At 34.1% G+C, this 24155-nt stretch overlaps 1 protein-coding gene across 9 annotated transcripts in view; it reads left to right on the top strand.

Annotated features, from left to right (window-relative positions):
- The window catches only part of CEP83 (centrosomal protein 83), a 147250-nt gene that overhangs the window by 23740 nt on the left and 99355 nt on the right, over positions 1-24155 (top strand). For all 9 annotated transcript variants that reach the window (XR_013350759.1, XR_013350760.1, XR_013350758.1 and 6 more), the window contains exons 2-3: positions 18795-19068; positions 19550-19700. Coding sequence is in view for 1 of the 9 variants with exons in the window: in XM_077845834.1 (XP_077701960.1) it covers positions 18896-19068; positions 19550-19700 (324 nt within the window). In the remaining 8 variants the exon portion in view is untranslated. The remainder of the gene's footprint in view (positions 1-18794; positions 19069-19549; positions 19701-24155) is intronic.

The following is a 24155-nucleotide window of genomic DNA, read 5'->3' as shown; positions in this document are numbered from 1 at the left end:
GTTCTCCTTACACTTTTAGTGTTTTTAAAAAAACAGCATTCACTTCAGGGGCATGCAGTATTTAAACCATTGTTTTGAAATGTTCAAAGGCATAGCATGTTCTTTTTAATGGAATGTGTTTTGGAAGCTTTCCATGAGCATCAGCAGCTGTGCTTTTAGAATATTTTGAATTTCCATCCTTTTGGTCAGACATTGTACCATTGCTTAAGAAATACAGCTCCTGTGCAAAAGAAAATGTCATAGGTAGGTTTGTAGAGCTGGGATTAATCAAAAGAAGTGATAAGAAGGACCTGTGGGCATAGTTATATGATAGAGCTGCCAGGAGGGAAAGATGAGGTATTTGGAGAGGGATTGTGTTGCATCTTTAAAAACTGCCTTTTACAGACTATTTCTTTTTTTTTTTTTTTTTTTTTACAGACTATTTCATGTAATAAGTGCTCCCTGATTAACAGACTGGTAAGAGTAATCTGTTTTAACTTTTCTTTTTTAAAAGTTTTTTTTCAACCATGTACTTCTAGAAAAATTTGTGTTTTGAGTTTATTTAGTAAATATACAATAAGAATAATTTATTTTATAGTTTGAGTGCCTAATGACACTTATATATTCCGTGAGTATTTGATACCTATATATTGATTGGTTGAAATCAGAAAAACCTGAGTATGGTAGGAATTTAAAATTGTGGTAGAAATTTTGCATTAGGGTAATATTTATGATGAATAATAGACTGAAGAGAAAGCCAGTGTGCTAGTTATCTGTAGCTATTGGAGCAAATTACCACATACTGGCAGGGCTTAGAACAACAAAGATTTATTCTTTTACAACTTGGAGACCAGAAGACTGAAATCAAGGGCTGCACTGTCTACAAAGTCTCTGAGGAAGAATCCTTTCCTTCTTCCAGCTTCTTCTGGCTCTAGGCATGCCTTAGTTTGGGGCAGTATCTCTGACTTTTGGTGACCCTGCCACCTCCTCTTCAGTCTCAAAACTTCTCTGCCTCACTCTTACAAGGATACATGTGATTGCATTTAGGGCCCATCCATATAATCCAGAATAAACTCCTCCTATTAAAACCCTTAATTGAATCACAATTTTTTTTTTTTTTTTTTTGCTATATAAGGTAATATTCTTAAATTATAGAGATTAGGAAGTGACATATCTTTCTTTGGGCCAGCATTCAGCCCAATACAGTCCGAAAGCCTCAGTTACAGAAGTGGATGTTAAAGTGAATGGAGCCTAAAGCAGCATTAGAATGATGAACACAATTATTTGATATTTTTGAGCTAATATGTGCCTGTGTGTTTTTTTTTTTTTTTTTTTTTTTTTTAGGTATGGGGTTATAATGAGTAGGAGTTATTTCTTGCCCTGAAGGAAGTTACACAGCATGTGTTACATATACTAAAATATCAGATAGAAGACAGAATAGTGACCTAATTATGTTTGTGAAAGTCAGGAAGTACTTCATGGAAGAAGTGATAAAATCCTGAACAGGATTTTGAAGGCTGATGAGGAATTCGCTGGTATGGAGGGATAGAAAAAGCCTTCAGGGCAAGGAAGTTAGTATTTATTTGCAAAGACATGGAGGTAAGAAACAGCAGTGTGTGCTCAGGAAGCTACAAGTAATTAGTACATGAGATTTTTAAATTTATATTTGTTTCTAATGTACAAATCGCTCCCATTTTACTAGTTGCAAAGTAAACATTCTTTGTTGCAAACATTTTTAAAGCATGGGTTCAGAAGATCTTGGGCCATTAAATATGGGGAGGGGAAGTGCTTCAGGGAAATGCAAATTAAAACCACAATGAGGTATCACTTTCCATTCCTTAGAATGGCTAAAATTAAAAAGACCATGTTAGTAATTAAACCAAGGAGCTTTTAGACTGAGGTGACCCTAATGCCCTGTTAGCCTGTGTAAGCAAACCAGAGCCTAAGCCAAAATCCATGTACTTGAATCCAAGAAAATGAAACTTAAGAACAACCAATCACAGCCAACTAGGCTTTTCTGATTAAGTCAACTTTTTAAGCTATATCCGTCACGTAATTTCCTTCCTTTCCTTCCATATTTTCCGTGTAAAAACCACTCCACTTACTCCTGTTGGTGATGTGCTTTAAGCATTTTGACTTTGGCACTTTCTGACTGGAATTGATGGGTACTCCCAAATAAACTTTTGAAAATTTTGATTGTCTTAGGGATGCCCACTCTCACCACTTTTATTCAACATAGTACTGGAAGTTCTAGCCACAGCAATCAACAAAAAGAAAAGGCATCTGAATTGGCAAGGAAGTAGTAAAACTTTCACTATTTGCAGATGACAGATACTTTATAGAGAAAATCCAAAAGACTTTATAGAGAAAATCCAAAAGACTTCATCAAAAAACTGCTAGAACTGATAAATGAATTTAGTAAAGTTGCATGAGACAAAATCAATGTACAGAAATCTGCATTTCTATACATCAATAGTGAAGCAGCAGAAAGAGAAATTAAGGAATCAATCTCATTTACAATTGTACAAAAACAGTAAGATATCTAAGAGTAAACCCAACCAAAGAGGTGAAAGACCTGTACTCTGAAAATTATAGAGCACTGATGAAAGAAATTAAAGATGACACAAAAAAAATGAAAAAAATAATCCATGCTCATGAATTAGAAGAACAAATATTGTTAAAATGTCAATACTACACAGAGCAATCTACACATTTAATGTGATCCCTATCAAAATACCAGTAGCATTTTTCACAGAGCTAGGAGAAACAATCCTAAAATTTATATAGAACCACAAAAGACCCTGAATAGCCAAAGCAACATTGTAAAAGAAAAAGCTGGAGGCTTTCCAATTCTGGACTTCAAGTTATATTACAGAGCTGTAGTGATCAAAACAATATGGTACTGGCACAAAAGTAGACCAGAACAATGGGACAGAATAGAAACCCTAGAAATGTACTCAAAATTAAATGGTCAATTAATCCTTGACAAAGCAGGAAAACATACAATGGGAAAAAAAGGACTGTCTCTTCAATGAATGGTGTTGGGAAACCTGGAAAATTACATGCAAAAGAATGAAACTAAACCACTTTGTTACACCATCCACAAAAATACACTTAAAATGGGTTAAGGACCTAAATGTGAGACTTGGAACCATAAAAACCCTAGAAGAGAGCATAGGCAATAATTTCTCTGACATTGACTGTAGCAACATTTTCTAGATGGTCTCCTAAGGCAGGGAAAAAAAAAACCAAAAAATGAACTATTGGACTACATCAAAAAGCTTCTGCAAGGAAAAAAAAAACAAAACTAAACTAAATGACAGTCTTCTGAATGGGAGAAGGTATTTGCAAGTGACCTATCTGATGAAGGGTTAGTATCCAAAATATATAAAGAACTTATATAACTAAAGACAAACCCCACAAATAATCCAATTAAAAACTAAGACCCACAGATGGCCAATAGACAAATGAAAAGATGCTTAATTAACATCACTCATCAATAGGGAAATAAAAATCAAAACCTGTGTGATATCACTTCACACCTGTCAGAATGATTAAAAGACACAAGAAACAACAGATGTTATGAGGATGTGGAGAAAAAGGAACCTTGTGCACTCTTGATGGGAATGTCCATGTATTTTTTTGATTTCCTCTTTGATCTCTTGGTTAATCCATTAATTGTTTAGTACTATGTTATTAATATCTATGTATTTGTGCTTTTTCCAGATTTTTTTCTTGTAGTTGTTTTCTGCTTTCATAACATTGTGGTCAGAAAAGATGCCTGGTATGACTTTGATCTTTTTTAATTTATTGAGATTGTTTTATCTAATATGTGACCTGTTCTGGAAAATATTCCATTTTGGAGTATAACACTTGGAAAGGATATGTATTCTGCTGTTTTAGGGTGGCATGTTCTGAGTATATCTGTTAAATCCATCTGGCCCAGTGTGTCATTCAAAGCCACTATTTCCTTGTTGATTTTCTGTTTAGATGATCTGACCATTGATGTAACTAGATTATTAAAGTCCCCTACTATTATTTGTGTTACTATCAATTAGTTAGTTCCTTTGTGTTGTCAAGTGTTTTTAGGTATTTGAGTGCTCCCATGTTGGGCTCATAAATATTTATAATTATATCCTCTTGTTGAGTGTTTCCCTTTATGGTTATATAGTGTTTCTCGTTGTCTCTTGTTACAGTCTTTGTTTTAAAATATGCTTTGTCTGATATAATAAATATTTCTCCTCTTGTATTTCTTTTCACATCCATTTACATAATGCTTCTCCATCCTTTCACTTTCAATCTGCTGGTTTCTTTAGGTCTGCAATGAATCTCTTGTAGGCAGCATATAGATGGGTCTTGTTTTTAATTCATTTCATTACCTTATATCTTTTGATTGGAGAATTTAGTCCATATACATATAAAGTAATCATTGTTAGGTGTGTACTTATTGCCAATTTGTTACTTGTTTTATGATTGTTTTTGTATCTATGGGACGAGGTGACCTATGGATCCTCCTACTTGGTCATCTTACCCAGATATCTTATTGTTTGTTGACAAGTGACAACACCACAATTTGGCAAAAATGTGGAGCAAACGACTCTCATGTTTTTGATTGAAACAGAAAATAGTATAACTACTATAGAAAAATATTTGTCAGTTCCTTTTATTTTTTATATTTTTATTTTTTAAAGATTTTGTTTGTTTGTTTGTTTGTTTATTTATTTATTTGGGGGGGGGGCACAGGCAGAGGGAGACGCAAGCCCCATTCCATGCAGGGAGCCTGATGTGGGATCGATCCTGGGTCTCCAGGACCATACCCTGGGCTGAAGGTGGCGTTAAACGGCTGAGCCACCAGAGCTGCCCTGTCAGTTTCTTTTAAAGTTAAACATATATTCGATGATCCAGCAATTACTTATACTCATATATTTACTGCTCTCTCACCAACTGAAAACATGTCCACAAAATGTCTTGTAGAAGAACGCTCGTACCAAGGCCCTTGGGTGGCTCAGTGGTTGAGCATCTGCCTTTGGCTCATGTTGTGATCCCGGGGTCCTGGGATTGAGTTCTGCATCAGCCTCCCTGCAGGGAGCCTGCGTCTCCATCTGCTTGTGTCTCTGCCTCTCTGTCTCTCTCATGATAAATAAATAAAGCTAGTATGAGCATTCTTTTTTTAAGATTTTATTCATAATTAATATTCATAACCAGCAGCATTCTAAGTGCCCATCAGTAAGAAAATGGGTAAACAAAATACAATACCTAAATGATAGTCTACTTTTTGGATTCTTCCTTTGTGAGCTCATGGAATTGTATTCTTGTACACTTTATTATATGTAAATATTAACTTGAAAACAAAAAGACTAAACCTAACAGAACTAGTGGGTCTTGTTTTCTGTGTCCATGCGATGTCTGAAGTTGTAGCCTCACCACCATAAGGATAATTAAGCCAACAGGATATATTGGCAGAAGTATGGTGTCAACATTAAACATAAAATCTCTAGTTATTTCACTAGCAAAAAGAGTTTACTCAGGAATAGCAGAGGAAATACCCCCAAATACAGGTTGAGACCTACAAAGTATGGCAAAACATAAGCAAATACTGAGAAAGAGAGGAGGAGTATTCTTTTATACTGGGAAGGAGGAACTTGGGAGGGGTTGTTTTGAAAGAAAGTCCATTGAAGAGGAGAGTTTGGGGTTGTGGCAGCTTTTCATTGGCTGCGTTGTGGTAGTTCTCATTGGTTAGTTTATTGCTGCGCAAGGAGAAAATCTTGTTTCCTTCTGGTGTAGTAGTAAAGTAAGCCCCTTCCTATTGGGGTTTGCAAACAGCAGTGAATGGTGGTGTGAGATCTCTCTCTTCAAGGCCTCCTATTTCCCTTTTTCGATGAAAAAGACCAGGATCGATGATGATACTGAGCCCAGTTTTTGAATGAAAATTTAAAACTTTGAATCTTAGAATTCAAAATTCTGATTTTTTTTTAAAAAACTGAATTCAAAAAGGCAGAAAAGTGCACAAAAACTGTCCTTTTGAGTGATTTGCAAAGCAAAACCCCCATATAACCACAACAAAGATCAAGAAGCAGACACTACCCTCCTTTTCTCAGGTAACACTATCCTGACTTTTATGTTAATCACTTCCTCTCTTTATAGTGTTATAACTTAAATAAACCTAACCATGTATCCACTAAATACTAGAGTTTTATCTGTTTTTAACTTTATGTTTAGAATAATCTTGTGTGCTTTTGTGTCTGGCTTCTTCCATTGGCACAAAGTGTTTGGTATTCACCTATGTAGAGTGTATCTGTAGGTTATTTTCATTGCCACAGAAGTGCAGTTTCATTATGCCACGATTTGTGTCTTCAGCTGTTAATGGATTTTTGGTTTGTTTCTAGGTTTCATTTGGGAATACTACTGTTACGAACAGTAATATTACAATAGAAATCTCTTGATGTACCTGTACTCAAATTTCAGTTGGGTATATTTCAAGTAGAGGAATTGTTGAGTCATAGTATATATATACATCTTTAACTTAAGTAGATAATGCTCATTTTTTTCTAACATAGATATGCCAGTTTACACCACAACTTGTTGCTTCCCGTCTTCTTCAAATGTGTTATGGTCAGTCTTTCTGATTTTCTCATTGTGATTTTAATCTTATAAAGAAATCTCACACATGAATATGTAAAAAGACAATTCAATAAAAATAATTGGGCAAAAGATTCAAATAAACATTTTACAAAGGAGGATATCCAAATGGCCCATCAACAAAGAAAAGTTGCACAGTCTCTTTTTTCAGGGAATTGCCTTTTAGCTTTCTTTGGTATGTTTTTTTTCTGCCCTGAGTTATTGAAAATACTCTCTAACAACTTGTTCTTTGCTTTTTTTGCATTTAAAGCTTCAGTCCAACTGCATTTAACTTAAGTGTATATTGCAAGGTTTGGGTCCCCTTTTTTAAATGTAAGGTGATCTGGTTATCCCAGTACCTTTTATTGCAGACTTCTGTTTCCACACTGATTAGCAAAACCACCTTTGTTCTTAAATGTCTTACATGGGTGGGTGTATTCTGATCTGTTGATCTCTGTCTATAATTAATTCAATGCCATACCAGCTTAATTAGAGTGGATTTAAAATGTCTTAATATCCAGTAGCTAAAGTCCTCCTGTCTTGTTTTTTAAAATTGTTTCTGCTTTTGTTTAAAAAATGTTTCTTACCTTTGTATTTCCATGTAAATTTCACATGCTAAACTTCACATATGTACACACACACACACACACACACACACACACCTACTTGCCTAGGATATTGATTGGTGTTGCATCTGTAGATTAGTTTGGGGAGAATTTATGTCTTAAAGACAGTGTTTTCCAATGTATGGTACGTATCTCTATTTACCTAGGTCTTTTTTAGTTGTTCTGATAGGTATCTGAATAAATAGCACATCTTTTTGCCTTGGCGTTTGATATTTTTTGATGCCATCGTTAAGAATGTCTTTAAAGTATTTTGTTGCTGATTCATAGAATGCAATTAATTTTTATATATTCATCTACCTAGCAATCATATGAACCTCTAATGATTGCTCTGTGAATTCTTTTGGATTTTCTACATACAAAATTAACACATCTGTATATAAAGAAAGTTTTACTTTTCCTTTTCTAATTTTTTTTAACCTTTGTTCCACATTTTTTTGTACAGTGTTAAATAAAATTGGTGATAATGGACATCTTTGTTTTCCTCACATTTTGAAAGGAAGTCATTGAAGATTTTAGAATCAAGCAGTGTTTACTGTATTTTTTTTTTAAGATTTATTTATTTGAGAGAGAGATTGAGCATGGGGCTGTTGGGGTGGAGGGAGCCAGATGCAGGGCTCAATCTCATGACCCTGCGATCACCACCCGAGCTGAAACCAAGAGTTGGACACTCAGCCCAACTGTGCCACCCAGGCACCCCTACTGTATTCTTTTTGTATACATCTTTTGCTAAATTGATCTGCCTTTCAGTTCCTAGTTTGCCAAGTTTCTTTTTTTATATTGTGGTAAAATTCATATAACATGAAATTGTTTTAAAGTGTGCAGTTCAGTAGCATTTTGTATGTTCAGAGTGTTGTATGTCTACCACCTCTATCTAGTTCCATAACATTTTTACCTCCAAAGATAATTCTGTGTCCATTAAGCAGTCGCTCTTTCTCCCTCCCCCCAGTCCCAGGTAGCTCACCAGTGTATTTTCTATTTCTGTGGATTTACCTATTTTGGATAATACCTATAAATGGAATCATACTCTGATGTCATAAATGGTAGGTGTTTTATTTTAGTTTCATAAGTTCCTGATCATCTGTTACTTACATTTTATGTTTATTTTCTATTGTTCAGGTTGAGTAATCTCTGTTCTGTCTTCCAGTTCATTCTTTTTCTTCTGTATTTCTGCTGTTGAGTTCATAGTTAGATTTTTATTTTGGCCATTATATTTTTCAGTTCTGTAGTTTCCACTTGGTTCTTCTTTATATTTTCTATTCTTTTCTGACATCTGTTTTTCTTTGGTTGCTTGTTTGCTTTTTTTTTTTTTTTTTGGTTTATTTCAAGCTTGTTTACAATTACTCATTGAAATACTAATAGAATGACTTGTTTAAAATCTATGTTAGATGACTTTAATATATCTGTTGTCTCAGTGTTGACATACATTCAATTTGAGATCTTCCTCATTTTTTAAATAAGATTTATTTATTTATTTGAGAAAGAGAGGGAGAGGAGAGGGCACGTGCATGCAAGTTGGGGGAAGGGCAGAAGGAGAGAAATCTTCAAGCAGACTTTTTGCTGAGTGGAGCCCAGCATGGGGCTCCATCTCATGACCCATGAGATCATGACCTGAGCCAAAATCAAGAGTCTAGCACTTAACCAGCTGAGCTACCCAGGTACCCCAAGATCCTCCTCATTCTTGGTGTGACTAGTAATTTTCTCTTGAAACCTGGACATTTTGGTGTATTGTGTTATGAAACTGTGTTTCCTATTTCTGGCTTTTCCTGACACCTCTCTGGCACAGGAAAGGGGGGAAATGTTATCTCATTATTGCCATTTGAGGGTAGAAGTCTAAGTTCCCTAGTTGGCTTCTGTTGACACCTGAGTTGTGGCAGATCATCATTCCTGGATGGTAGTGCCAGACCTATTTCTCTAGTAGTGCTTATCTGATGGCACTTCAGCAGGGTAAGGTAGGTGTTCTTCCTTACTGTTGATAGGGGTGAAAGTTTAGGTGCCCCATGTAGTCACCCTGATATTGCAAAACATGGGGTTTTATTATTGCTCAGCAGGGATAAAAGTCCCAGCTTTCTAGTTGGACTTGCTGTATATCATCCAACCAGGGTATTAGCGTACCTTATTAAAATCTGGCTTTTGTTGCCATATTTGGTGGTGGAGTCATAGTTTTTTCTGTAGTATTTTCCTGGAGGAGATTGTTATGGTCTAGAACATTTTTGTCTTGCTAGGCTTCCCCTTTCTTATTACTTTGGCTAGAGAGTAGGCTTAACCCTGGGAACCCAGCCGAGTGTCAGTTCTTCTATCCTAAGGTTTTTAGGTCTCCATTTTTCAGAGTTGTGTTATGTGTTAGGTACACATATCATCCCCCCCATTCAAGATTTTTATTTGTGTTACTGAGATTAATATGGAAATGTACATTTGTTCCATCATCCCAGAGGTAGAAGTCTTATTCCAAAAGTTTTAAGATATATTACCAGTTTTCATTTACTTCTGGATATTTTCTGATTTTGATTGTGACCTTTTCTTTAATTCATGTTATTTAGAAATGTCTTCTTTCTAAGCATATGTAGCTTTTTCAGTTACCTTTTTGTATTAAAAGTATCCTATCTTTCTGGTGTATTGAACCTTTTATCTTCACAAATGTCTGTCTTCATCTCTAGGACTAGTTCTATTTGGCTGTTTTTTGGCCTTAAAATCTACTTTATCTAATTTTTTTTTTTTTTTTTTTACTTTATCTAATATTAATGTAGTTTTGTCATCTGTCTTTAATGTTTGTTTTTGCTTTTTATTCTTTCAGCCTATGTACCCTGAGGTTTTAAAAATGTATTACAAAAAATTATATAGTTGAGTTATATTTTTTCTCTTAAATTTCTCACTTACTTGAAGCATTAATCTATAGAATTACTGATATGTATCTAAGTCTACTGTTTTCCATTTTCCTATTTGTTGTTTCATCTTATCTCCCTGTTTATCTTTTAAATGGAATTCTCAATGAAGGCATGATCAAATGAGGGGGTGCTGAGATGATTTTTGCCCCACACCCCCTCACCTCCGGTTACATTTGGCAAGATGTGAAGACCTTTTGTTTTTCATTGCTTCCGGTGCTACTGACATTTAATGAGTAGACTAGAAACATTGTTAAATATCCTACAATGTACAAGATAGGTCTCTGGCCCTATCCAAATTGAATTTATCTGGTTTAAACTGTCAGTAGTAGAAAGTTTGAGAAACCGTTTTTTAGAGTGTTTTGAGTAATGTAAAATTTCCCACTCTTTTAGGATTCTTTAAGGGTTCTCCTATAGAAAGTTTCAGCAAACTTTTATTTTGAAGAGTCAGATAAGTAAATATTTATCTTTTCCTTTTTCTTTACCTCTGGCAACCCCTAATTTTTAAAATGTCTTCATAGTTTTACTGTTTCCAGAATGTCATATAATTGGAATCCTACAGTATGTGTGTATCCCTTTGAGGAATGGCTTTTTTTCATTTAGTAATATGCACTTAAGGTTCCTTTATAGTTTTTCATGGTTTGATAACTCATTTCATTTTAGGGCTGAGTAATAGTCAATTGTTGGGATATACCACAGTTTATCCATTCATTTAATGAAGTACATTGTGGTTGCTTCCAAGGTTTGGCAATTAATGAATAAAGATGCCTTTGGCACTCATGTACAATTCTTTGTGTGGATGTAAGTTCAAGTAATTTGGGTAAATATCAAGGAGCACCGTAGGCTGGTCTGTAAGATTAATAAATTAGAGTTCCTATTGCTTCATATTTTCACCAACATTTGGTGTTGTCCGTGTTTGGATTTGGGCCACCCTAATAGATTTGGAATAATATCTAATTGTTTCAGTTTGCAGTTCCCTAATTACATATGATGTTGCACAATCTTTTCATATGCTTATATGCCGTTTATGTATCTTCTTTGGTGGGATATCTTAAGATCTTTGGGCCAGGTTTTAATTCAATATTTCTTACTGTTGAGTTTGACTTTGTATATTTTTATTAGCAGTCCTTTATCTAGCTAAGTCTTTTTCAAATATTTCCTCCCAGGCTATGACTTATCTTCTCATTCTCTTGGCAAATTTTTCATAGAGCAGAGGTATTAAATTTTAATGAAGTCTAACTTACCAATTACTATTTTTTTTTTCATGGATCTTGCCTTTGGTGTTGTATCTAAAAAGTTATTGCTATATCAGAGGAATTTGATAGTTTTGCATTTTACATTTATGTGGATAATCCATTTGAGCTAAATTTTGTGTTGGGTATGTCTGCCTAGATCTACTTTTTTTTTGTTTCACGTGTGTGTAATTTTTTGCGTATACTCCTGTACCAAAGATCAGTTGACTATATTTGTTTCAGTCTGTATGTGGACTCTATTCTGTTCCACTGATCTATTTGTCTATTATTTTGCCAATATCACATTTTGTAAAAAAAAAAAAACAACAAAAAAACAAAAAAGATATATTTAGGAGTGCCTGGGTACCTTAGTCAGTTAAGCATCTGCCTTTGGCTCAGGTCATGCTATCTAGCTCCCCATCAGGCTCCCTTGCTCAGTGGGGAACCTGCTTCTCCCTCTCCCTTTGCCCGTCTCCCAGCTCATCTTATGCTCTCTCTTTCAAATAAATAAGATTTTATTTATTTATTTGAGAGAGAGAGAATGCACATGAGTGGGAGGAGGAAGAAAGGGAGAGAATATCAAGCAGACTCCCTGCTGAGTGTGGAGCCCAATGTGCAGCTTGATATCATGACCTGAGCCAAAACCAAGTCAGTTGCTTATCTGACTGAGCCACCAGGTGCCCCAGAATCACACCAAATACTATTCTTTTATAATAAATCTCAAAGTCAGCTAGCATCAGTTTTCTGACTTTGTGCTAATGCAGTATTGTATCAGCTATTCTGGGTCTTTTGTCGATATCCACAAAAAATAATTTTTGGGGATCATATTGAATCTATAGATCAAGTTGGGAAGAATTTACATATTGACAGCATGAGTCTTCCCATCCATGAACATAGAATAATATCTTTCCATTTATTTAGTTCTTCGATTTTTTTTCATCAGAGTTTAGTAATTTTCCTCATATTAAAAAAGGACATATTTTGTTAAGTTTAGAGCTATTTAATTTGGGTGATACTAATGTAAATGGTCTTTTAAAATTCAAATTCCATTTATTTCGTTGCTGATATATAGGAAAGTGATGGGCTTTTTTTGTATATTAACTTTGTATCCTGCAACCTTGCTATAATTGCTTATCAGTTCCCGAAGAATTTTTTTAAATTGGATCTTCTTCACAGACCATCATGTCATCTGCAGAGAAAGTTTTTTCTTCCTTCTAAATTTATATGCCGTTTATTTTTTTGTCTTACTATATTAGCTAAGATTTCTCTCTATGATGTTGAGAAGGAGTGGTGAGATGGGACATTCTTGTTTGCTCTTGATCTTAGAAAATTTCTATTTTCTTATCACTAAATATGATGTTAGCTAGGTTTTTTTTTTTTTTTTTTAGCAAGTTGAGAAAATTCCTCACCATACCTAGTTTGTTGAGTTTTTAAAATTATGAATGGGTGTTGGATTTTGTCAGATGCTTTTTCTGTGTCTATTGATAGGATCATGTGATTTTTTTTTTTTTTTGCTTTAGTCTATTCATGTAATCACATTAATTTTTTTTTTTTTGATGTTGCACTAGCCTTACATGCCTAGAATAAATTCTACTTGGTCATGTGTATAAATCTTTTTATACATTGTTGGATTCAATTTGCTAATTTTTTTTTTTAAGATTTTATTTATTCATGAGAGAGAGAGAGAGAGAGGCAGAGACACAGGCAGAGGGAGAAGCAGGCTCCATGCAGGGAGCCCAACGTGTGGGACTTGATCCCGGGTCTCCAGGATCAGGCCCTGGGCTGAAGACGGCCCTAAACTGCTGAGCCACTGGGGCTGCCCCAATTTGCTAATATTTTATTGAGGAGTTTTGCATTTGTATTAATTTTTAAGCTCTTAAGAGATAACATTCTTAGCCTGGGGCCATACAAAACAAGACTGCAGACCAAATTTAGCTCATGAGTTCTAGTTTGTCAACCTCTTTCCTAGAGATTACAGTATGCATTCTTGACTTACCAAAGTGTTATGTTCATGGATACTTTCAGCCTTTTCCCATGTAGTGCAAGGGCTCTGTTAAGACTGGTAATTCTACATTTACTGACTTATATATCATTTCTTTATGTATTTTAAGTGTATATATATTAAAAAAAAAACCCAGATACTATTTCATGCAGTCAGTATTCAATTAGAATTATGTACATCTTTCCAGTTTTCATTTTTTTATTTTTGTATTGTCCACATTTAAAATAGTTTTCCTTGAAAAAAAAAATAAATAAAAAAAAATAAAATAAAATAGTTTTCCTTGTGTATGAAAGACTTTCACCATTTCTTTTATTGTGCATCATCTTATGGGATGATTTTGTTCATCTGAAAATGTCTTTATTTTACCAATATTCTTGAAAAGTTTTTTTTTTTTTTTTTTTCTATATTCATAGAGTGTTAGTTTGGAAGTTATTTTCTTTTAGCACTGTAAAGGTATTATGTGTGTTCTGGCTTTCATCGTTGAAGTCATTTGATGCTTATTTTCAAGGCCCTTTGTTTCTTTTCCTGGCTGATCTTACAATCTTCCCCTTTTCTTTAATAAAATGTTAAGATGATGTTCTCAGATGTGGACTATTTAATGAGATGTATGCAGAGTTCTTTTTATTTACGTGCTTTTGGTTTTTGGAAGAAGTTGGCAACCTTTTTTTTTTTTTTGCAGGTATTGCTTCCGTACTATTCTTTCTTTCTGGGACTCCAATGGGCATATTGGTTAGAATGACGTTTTTATTCTCTGTATTTCTTTCCTTTTTGTATTTTTCTTATTTAATTTTATTTAAATTCAAGTTAGTTAACATATAGTGTAGTGTTGGTTTCAGGAGTAGAATTTAGTGAATTATCACTTACATGTAACACTCATCCCAACAAGTGCCGTCCTTAATTCCCATCACCCACTTAGTCCATCCCCCGCCACCTCCCTTCCAGCAACCCTCAGTTCTCTGTATTTAAGGGTCTCTTGCGGGTTGCCTGCCTCTCTGTTTGTATCTTATTTTTCCTTCTCCTATGTTCATCTGTTTTGTTTCTTAAATTCCACATATGCATGACATCATGAATACTTGTCTTTCTCTGATGACTTATTTCATTTGCATAATATACTCTAATTCCGTCCGTGTTATAGCAAATGACATTTCATTCTTTTTGATAGCTGAGTAATACTCTATCATACACATAGGTATGTATGTACACACACATACACATATGTTGATGGACATTTGGACTCATTCTATAATTTGGCTATTGTTGATAGCATTGCTGTAAACATTGGGGTGCATATTTCCCTTTGAATCAGCATTTTTATATCCTTTGAATAAATACCTAGTGCAATTTCTGGGTCTGGGTAATTTTATTTGTAACTTTTTGAGGAACCTTTACATTGTTTCCCAGAGTGACTGCACTGGTTTGCATTCCCACCAAAAGTGTAAGAGGGTTCCCTTTTCTTTACATCTTCACCAATACTGGTTGTTTCCTAAGTTATTAATTTTAGTCATTCTGACAGGTGTGAGATGGTGTCTGATTGTGGTTTTGATTTGTTTTATATTTCCGTGATGATGATGATTGATGTTGAGTGTCTTTCCATGTGTCTGTTAGCCATCTGGATGTTTTCTTTGGAAAAGTGTCTATTCATGTCTTCTGCCCATTTCTTAATTGGATTATTTGCTTTTTGGGTGTTAATTTGGTAAGTTTTTTTTATAGATTTTGGACACTAACCCTTTATCAGATATGTCATTTGCAAATAACTTCTCATTCCATTAGTTGCCTTTTAGTTTTGTTGATTGTTTTCTTTGCTGTGCAGAGGTTTTTTAACTTGATGAAGTCCCAATAGTTCATTTTTGCTTTGTTTCCCATGCCTCCAGAGATGTGCCTAATAAAAAGTTGCTGTTACCAAGGTCAGGGAGATTGATGCCTGCTTTTCCTCTAGGATTTTGATGATTTCCTGTTTTACATTTAGATCTTTCATCCATTTTTAATTTATTTTTGTTACAGTGACAGAAAGTGGTCCAGTTTCATTCTTCTACATGTCCCTGTCCAGTTTTCCCAACACCATTTGTTGAAGAGACTTTCTTTTTTTCTATTGGATATTTTTTTAAAATAGTTTTTTAAGATTTATTTATTTGAGAGAGAGAGAGAGAGAGAGCGAGAGCGAGCCATTGCCATGCACACAGAAATGTTCACAGAGGGAGAGGGAGGAGAGAAGCAGAGTCTTCGCTGAGCATGGAGCCCGAAGCAGGTGTTGATCCCATTACCCAGGAGGTCATGACCTGAGCTAAAACCAAGAGTCAGATGCTCAACTGACTAAGCCACCTAGGCATCCCTCCATTGAATATTCTTTCTTGCTTTGTTGAAGATTATTTGGCCACATAGTTGTGGGTCTTCCTTTTTTGTATTTTTTTATTCTTGTTTCTCTTTCTGCTTCAGCTTGAACATATTCTTTTAACTTATCTTCTTAAGCTATGTCCTATCTAGGTTGTTATGCTTGCTCATTGAGTTTTTACTTTTGGTTATGGAATTTTTCAGCTTTAGAGTTTCCATTGGTTTCTTTTTAGGGTTTCTAATTCTCTCACAAAATTCTCAACCTTGTTTTCTATTACCTTGTACACAATAATAAAGAAAATTTCTGTTAGAATTGCTGTCTAATAACTCTAATAGTGAGGCCGTTTTGTATCTGTCTTTTGCTTCTTGTGATTTTAATTCATGTTGCCTTTATCTTCCCATGGATTTGAATTTTAAAAGTAAAAAAAAAAATTGGGTCACATTTATTTGTAAAATTGTTTTTTAAAGCAAGTTTCAGCCTCTTCTAATATCCATCTAGATTATTCTTGTTAGGAATAATAAGGGTAAACCTTTAAAGTCTGTATTCAAAATGAAGTGGGTGTTCACCAGGGCTTCTCTACTCCTTGCTGGTCTAATCTGTGTGTCTTTGAATTTGAAGACTGTCAGAAGGCATCCCATCTTCTAACCACCTCTCTGGAACTGGCAGATGCCTCTAGGGGAAGAGTGGTCCCAAATGCCAGTCTCATCTTTCTGCATCCACATCTTCTCCTGTTCCTATTTCAGTAAATATTTATTCTCTTGTTAGTTTTCCAGTGTCTTCAAGCAGAATATTAAAATATGTATCCAACTTTTCTTGTCCAAAGCAGGAGGCTTGATCTAAATTAAATTACCTTGTCTTCTCATACCAGAAGTGAAGACTATCTTCAGATTCTGTGGTGTAAGAGATTGATAATACATTTCCTGCATTGTTTAAGGTAGTTGGGGCTTTTGTTGTTAGCTAAAAACATCTTTATTTAATTAGCATAAAAGATATAAGTTCTTTGTAAGCTTGAGTATAGAATTGTGGAACCACTTTTGAAGATCAGAGAAAAAATTATGTTTTATGATGCCTTTCTGTCCATGTTACTAGATATCTATTTGGAGGATACTATATTTTCCAAGATTATCTTTGATAAATTGATTACTACTGGACTGGAGAGAACTGAATATATGTGCAAAACACTTAAAAACAAATAAAATTCATTCTGACCTGGTAATACATGTGCAAATGGGCATATAATTTTCTGTGATTCTGAAATATTCCTTGGATAAAAGTCTGAAAATGTTTGCAGATGCAAACCAGGAGTTTATAACTTTAAGTGAGAAGATACCAGAGGGCAATACATATACATTTGCAGTGGAACTAGAATTGGAGATGATGTCGTGAAAATTGATAATGGGAAACATCATTAAAATGGAGTTGTGAAGTTCAGCAAGGGGAGCTCTCACACCCTACCACTCGTAGTCGATTGTAGACCTAAGAGGAAGAGATGTACTTGATCTTGCTCTTGGATACTCTATTTTTACAACTAGAAGAAGAGACACTTTTTTTTTTTTTTAAGGTTAATAATGTAATGGTGGTGGTGATTGGGAAATGGATACCCTACAGTTAGTCCTGAAAAGTATTTGTAGTAGATTTTAGTGCTAAAAAGGGAAAGATTTAAATCCTTTTAACCCTGTTTTCCTAAAATATCCAGGTTGTAGTGAATTTTATTTGCATGGGAACTTCCATTTTAAAGTAGGAGTTAGAATATTTACTGTCAATTGGAATAAAAATAAAAAATTCTTCATTTTATCTTGGAAATCTTTGTTTTGCTAGTAGTGGGACTGAGGGGTAGCTCTTTTTTTTTTTTTTTTTACATAATTTAAGCTTTTATTAAAATTAAAGCCTTATAATTTATAATGCCTTTTAGATGGTATTATTAGAAAGTATAAGATAAATTTATTGTTGTTTCTATCTCTTAAAAATTATTTGTATCGAAAAGCAGAATCAAAATTACATGCCAGTTTTTATGATCCGATTAATTAACTCCTTGACAAGTGTATACTTTTGACAGGAGAATGTTGTGGCAGCTGTTACAGACAGTGTACTGTTGCACATTTAACATGAGTAAGAAGTAAAGTTTTCTTGGAAAACTTTTTCCCTTCTATTAAAATGTGATTTGAAAAAAAAAAAATGTGATTTGACAGAAAACCAAAGTAACTTCAATTTTAGTTGAAAAGTCTTAGGTGGTATGCAGACATTACATCAATTTATCAGAAATGGTATATTAAAAGAAAGACTGAGTAATTTGATGGTTGGTTTGTGTATGCTGAATATCTTGTAGTAGGAAAAGGTATTTCATGATGATCCATGACTAAGGAAGATGCAATTAGGAAAAAATACATATAATAGTCTTGACAAAGATTAATGAAACTAAAAGGGACAGAGTTATTTTGATGAAAACTTTTATTTTTAATTATATACAATAAGAACACTCTGTCATCATTTTTTTACTTCTAAATATAACAAATACTTAGTTACTTTCATAATCCTGGATCAGTGCTTTTGGAGATAGTTGAGGTTATTTACTTTCCTGTTCTTAGCACAGTGCATGATACATAGGTGGTCAGCATTTTTGTGTTGACTGATTTCTCATCTGAGTCTGCAGGGTGAGTACAGTTCACCTTGTGTCAAATAAAAGACCCTTTGTAGCATTAATCACAGACATAGTTACTTGCTGAAGGTCATCTTTGTGAAGATTATAATTTTCTCCAATCATTTGTCAAATTCTAAATGGCTTTTCCCCTGATTTCAGAGTATGGATTTTGTACTAAGATCCTTCTAGGAAATTTACCCTAGTAGCTTCAGGAAATGTCCATAGTTTGTCAATCTGGGGAGTACTTAAACTGGAAAAGTCAGTAACTCTAGTTAGGTTAATACTTGAAGATATGACGTTGATGGTCTCAGAAACTTAGAGTGGAAGTAAAGAAAATGTGTTAAGATATGATTCAATTTTTTTTTATAAACAATTTCAAAATCCAAAAATTTGGTTTTTAGAAATGAAAGATGAGTAAAAAGAAGGGATAAAAAGAATGTAACACTGAAGGAGTCTAACTCATCACTAACTAAGTGTATTTCTCTGTGTAGGTATAATTTGGCATCCTGAGAGTCTGTCTTAGCAAGAAGGAAGTGGAAAATACCCTTGAAAAGAAAACTAAGACAAAAAAGAAAGCCGGACTTACTTTTACATGGTTAACTGCACATTTACCAATATGGACACCTTTCCCCCCATTTTTCCTCCTGGTGGAGACAGTGAGCTGACAGGTTCTCAATCCGAGTTACAAAAAATGTTAATTGATGAAAGGCTACGATGTGAACATCATAAATCTAACTATCAGACTCTTAAAGCTGAACACACAAGGTAAATTGCTTAAATTTGGATATGAGGGGCTTTATTAAGAAAACTTTTTTTGTTTGAATGTTTGCTCTGGAACATACAGTATAATTTTGTCTGCATACTTTTGAAACTGTCATTTCGAAATATCATAAAGTGTCATTTAACATTTTTTTAATACGGTGAAAATTTTGCTTTAAAATTACTATATTCACAACTAAACATGATCTTAAATGTGCTATGTATTTAGAAGTCTTTTCTTTGAAAGTAGCAAGACATAGAAAATTAAATGTATTTAGGTGGCTAAGTGTGTTCCCCACCACCATGTAAAATTGTATAAATAAACTATAGTGTTAATAATTAAATTCTATAAAGCAAAGATGTGAATTTAATGGCTATACGAAATTGGTCTTGTTCTTGTTCTGTGGTGTTGGTTGACTTTACATAAAGTAATGCAATTAGAAAGCAAAGAATACTCTTAAAATGGAATTCTTTTTTTAAAAATCAGATTGCAAGATGAGTACATAAAGTTACAAAATGAACTCAAGCGCCTGTTAAATGAAAAGCAAACTCACCAGGAAAAATTTCAGCTGCTGCTCCAAGAGCTAAGAGGGGAATTAGTAGAGAAAACTAAAGACTTAGAAGAAATGAAACTGCAGGTAAGAAAATGTATTTCAGTTAGTGATATTGGGAAAAAATTTCATCTGCTCTTCAGGATTCTTCTAAGATGGACTAAGAATCAAATTGACAGGAGACAGATTAACAAGAGAAAATCAAATTTAGTTTAGAAAGTATGCAGAATCCACACAATTGTGAAATTCCAAAGATAGGCAATAGGAGGCTTATATGATGTTCTGAGCTAAGGAGACAGACAAGGGGTCTGGGGGTATAAAGAGAAAGAAGATCATCAGCAGGATGGTGAGAGGAGATGTTTGGGAAACAAAGGTTGCCCTGTTAAGCAGATAAATTTGTTAGGTAAAGAGGAACCTCTGTTAATCGCACTCTTCTTGGTATAGGCTCTCCTTTCCAATTAAATTTAGGCAGTTGAGGGGGAGGTAAAGAGCTTTTCCTAAATCTGCTTGGTTTTGATTGCTTGTAAGTGAAAATAATCTTTATGCCAAAGCAGCTCATCTTTGGGAGGCCTGCCTTTGTGCCATGATACACAAATAGTCAGATGTTGCTAAATTTGGTGAATTCTGCATATATTTCTAATGAGTGTTTTGCTATATATCCAGTGGTATAATTTAATATTCTTTCAAATATTCTGGACTGTTAGCTACCATGTAGGGTTAAGCCATTAAACCATTGTTTCATGTAAATTTGCATTAAATTACTATTCTGATTTAAATATTACACTCTTCAGAATAATTGGGGGAAAGGCTGGTTTGAATTGATAAATATTCAGAGTTTAAAAAATACTCTTTTAAAGGAAGTTTTACTAATTCTCCTTTAAGTATTATAACAAACTGAGCTAAAAAAGACTGATAGACTTTTCTTGAAGTTTTATTTTTTATGAAAAAAGTTATTACTGAAGTATAGTTGATAAGACTGAGTTATTTTTGAGGGACTTCTTAAAAGACTATAAAAACAATATGTGCACATAATTTGTGTGTGCAGTGTAAGGTAAATGGAGTTTCTAAAGCAAAAAATAGTTGGTACTGTGAAATACTAACTATAGTTTTCATTTATTTGCCTAAAAAGAAGACCAAAGGTAAACTTCCTGTAGCACCAAATTTATTATAAATTTAAAATTAGTAGATGCCAAGCAGTGATATTTTCCTGTATTCATTTAATCTCTAGGTGGCACCAGCCGTGTATTTCTTTTTATATAGTGCTTGGTACAAATAATAAGGTATTTTTAATATTGGAGTCATAAGTTGGTAGAGTAAAAAGCTACCTTTCAAGTTAGCAAGTATGGCATATCACCCAATTCATGGATTCCTTTGTTTTTTGTTTTTTGTTTTTTTTTAAATTTTTAAGGTATTTATTTATTTATGATAGTCACAGAGAGAGAGAGGCAGAGACACAGGCAGAGGGAGAAGCAGGCTCCATGCACCGGGAGCCCGACGTGGGATTCGATCCCGGGTCTCCAGGATCGCGCCCTGGGCCAAAGGCAGGCTCCAAACCGCTGCGCCATCCAAGGATCCCCATGGATTCCTTTGATAGCAGCATTAGAAGTTGGTTATTTAGTATCTTCTTGAAATCTTCCATTGTTGGGAATGCCACCGCTAAGCTTGAGTTGGAGCCTCTACTGAGTTGTTTTATTCCTAGGTGTAGTTAGGACAGTGAAACAAACAAAAACCTCAGAAATATGAGTTGAATAGGCAAATGTAATTTAAGTCTATAGAATTGGTAAATTAATTTGTTTTGCAAATATTAAGAGGCCTATAGAAATGAGAATCTGTGAGCACTGAATACAAGGAATTCAAAATATTCTGTTATTGTAGATATAAACACTCTAGTCTTCTTAAGCTTACTGTTTGCACGCCCTTGGTACAAAGAAGAATGTCTACGTGTTACTCTGAAGAAACAGTAATTAATATCAGATAAAATTTACTTCAAGACAAAAAGAGTGTCACAAAGGTCATTTTATAACAAAAAAAGGGTCAGTTAACCAGTGAGATGATGACCATCAGCAAACAGCTGTTTTTATGCCTTGGTTTTATTATGTGGTAAAGAGGATAAAAGTTGTTAACAGCAGTTTGTTGTGAGAACTAATGAAATGTGTATTTTTAGTACAGTGTCTGACACATAATAGATATTCATAAATGATGGCCATTTATTCTGTTTGAATGCAGACTCTATAAGGGCAGGAGCTCTTTTCACTGTGTTCTCCAGTGCTCAAGTGTATTTATGTTTGTATTTATATATTTTATAATATACTAGCAAATATTTGTTGAATGAATGACAATAAATAGAATAAATGAATGAATTGGAATTGTTGTTCTGTTCATATATAATAGTGTTCGTGTTTCATATGTACTTAAAACTTAAGCATCTTAGAGTTGATGATCCTCTCATTCTTTCATATCTGTGATGAGTTTCTTGTCTGCCAAAAATATATGTTGATCTTCTAATGCTCAGTACCTCAGAATGTGACCTTGTTTGAAAATAGTCTTTGCTGATGTAATTCATTAAGATGAGGTCATACTGAAAGATCATGGGCCCTTAATCTACTGTGACTGGTGTCATTCTAAGAAGAGAACAGACACAGACAGAAACACAGAGTAAGTGCCCTGTCATGGCAGAAGAGAGATCGAAGTGCTGCAGCTGCCCGGGAAGGACAAGGATCAGCAGCACTGCCAGCAACTAGGATGAGGCGAAGAAGCCTCCTGCCCTTCAGTTTTCAGAGGAAATGTGGCCTTGCTGACACCTTGATTTTGGACTTCAAGCCTCCAGAACTATGAGACAATAAATTTTGTTGTTTTAAGATAGCCAGTTTGTGGTATTTTGTTGTGGTAGCTCTAGGAAACTAATACAATGTCCAAAGCAGAATTCTCTTTTGGAACAATTGTGACACAGGGATCTTTATTTTCTGCTTCAGTGCTTTCAGTGGGAGAGAACCTAGTGAATGTTTAGGGTGATCCAGTTCCATTTATGGATTGGGGTATGTTAATTATTTTCCCTCTCTTGTTGAAATGAAATCATCCTTCCTGTTGCCTCTTTCTTGGTTCTTGGACTGTTCTTAGATTTACACAAAATAACTTTGGACATTTTTCCATGTGATAACTTCTCAAATGTTTGCTGACAAATATAATTTGTCTGGTAAAGTTTCTCTTTTTCAAGATAAACGTGACTGGTTTCTTCAAGGTATTTATCTGGCAAAAATACACTAAAATAAAGATCTATGTATTTATATACACATGTTCAGTAATTTAGCTATTTGCTTTATGGATGCTTGCAATTTGTACAAATTGCGAGCTGAATAAAACAAATTCAACAAAGTAGAATCAACCAGAAATACTGTAATAAGTGTTTATGAAAGATGATTATTTTCAGAAAAGGCATGTAGTATCTTGTCTATCTGCAAAATCCCTTTTCTGAGCTAAGATTTAATATCCCTTTGGCTTTTTTATAGAAAAATGATACAAAAGATAGTCAATTAAAGAATATTTCTTTGTCACTTGTGTAGTTGTAGTGAGTGGAAATAATAATAGTGCGTAACTTATAGGATGATTGTAAAGATAAAATGAGACAATGCATAGAACATGTTAGTACAGTGCTTTGATATAGAAAGTAGAAAGAATGTTAGCTATTGTTATTATATTATTGTTATGTACTATGTTAGCAAAACCTTTTTAAAAATAGAAGTTATTTGATAATATTTTTGTTCCAAATATTGAAACTTACTTTACTAAAAATTTATATGCTTTGTTTGTGTCAGGCAGTGGAAACTATATAACCCTGTATGTTTCCCATATTATTTGTCAGCTAAATTTATTATTTAGTTTGTTATCTTTCTGAGAATCTCTGGCACAGCAATATCTACTTCTTAAAATATTCTTTGAAAAATAATGATCTATTTTATATTAACATGACGTTGTTGGTATAATATAGTCTTAATATTGGTAATGAGACGTAGACTGGTGTATGATAAAGCATTCTTTTAAGTTTCTTTTGAGACAAGTGGTGGCAGTATTCCATTAGAAGTCTAAGACACAGCATACTTTTTTCCTAAAATGGCATGGTGAAAATCCTCTAATTCTATGCCTTTGTGTACATGTGCTTTGGTGGGGGTTTGGGAGGGAAGGGAGATTTTTCTTATGTATGTGTGCTTGTTTTTTATAAGATTCTTAGGAGGTAACAAAAAAATCAGAGACGTTATAGATTACAAGACTCTTGGGTAGTTACCAGCTTCAGTGTTCTTTTCTCCTTTGTGTAGATTTATACTTCCATTGGTACTATTTTCCTACTGGCTTAGGGACTTTAACATTTCTAACAGGGAGATCTAGGAGAAATTTTTTCAGCTTTTAAATAATTGATTTAAAAAAATAAAATAAAAAATAAAAATAATTGATTTTAAAGATAGTTTTGCTGAGTACTAATTTCTAGGTTGACTGTTTTCCCCCCTAATACTTTTAAAGATGTTGCTCTTCTGTCTTCTCACTTATGTT

The sequence above is a fragment of the Canis aureus genome, chromosome 13 (genome assembly GCF_053574225.1).
Source record: "Canis aureus isolate CA01 chromosome 13, VMU_Caureus_v.1.0, whole genome shotgun sequence".
In the NCBI taxonomy this organism is placed as follows: Eukaryota; Metazoa; Chordata; class Mammalia; order Carnivora; family Canidae; genus Canis; species Canis aureus.
Note: the sequence above shows the minus strand (reverse complement) of the source record. Positions and strands in the feature narration are given on the sequence as shown.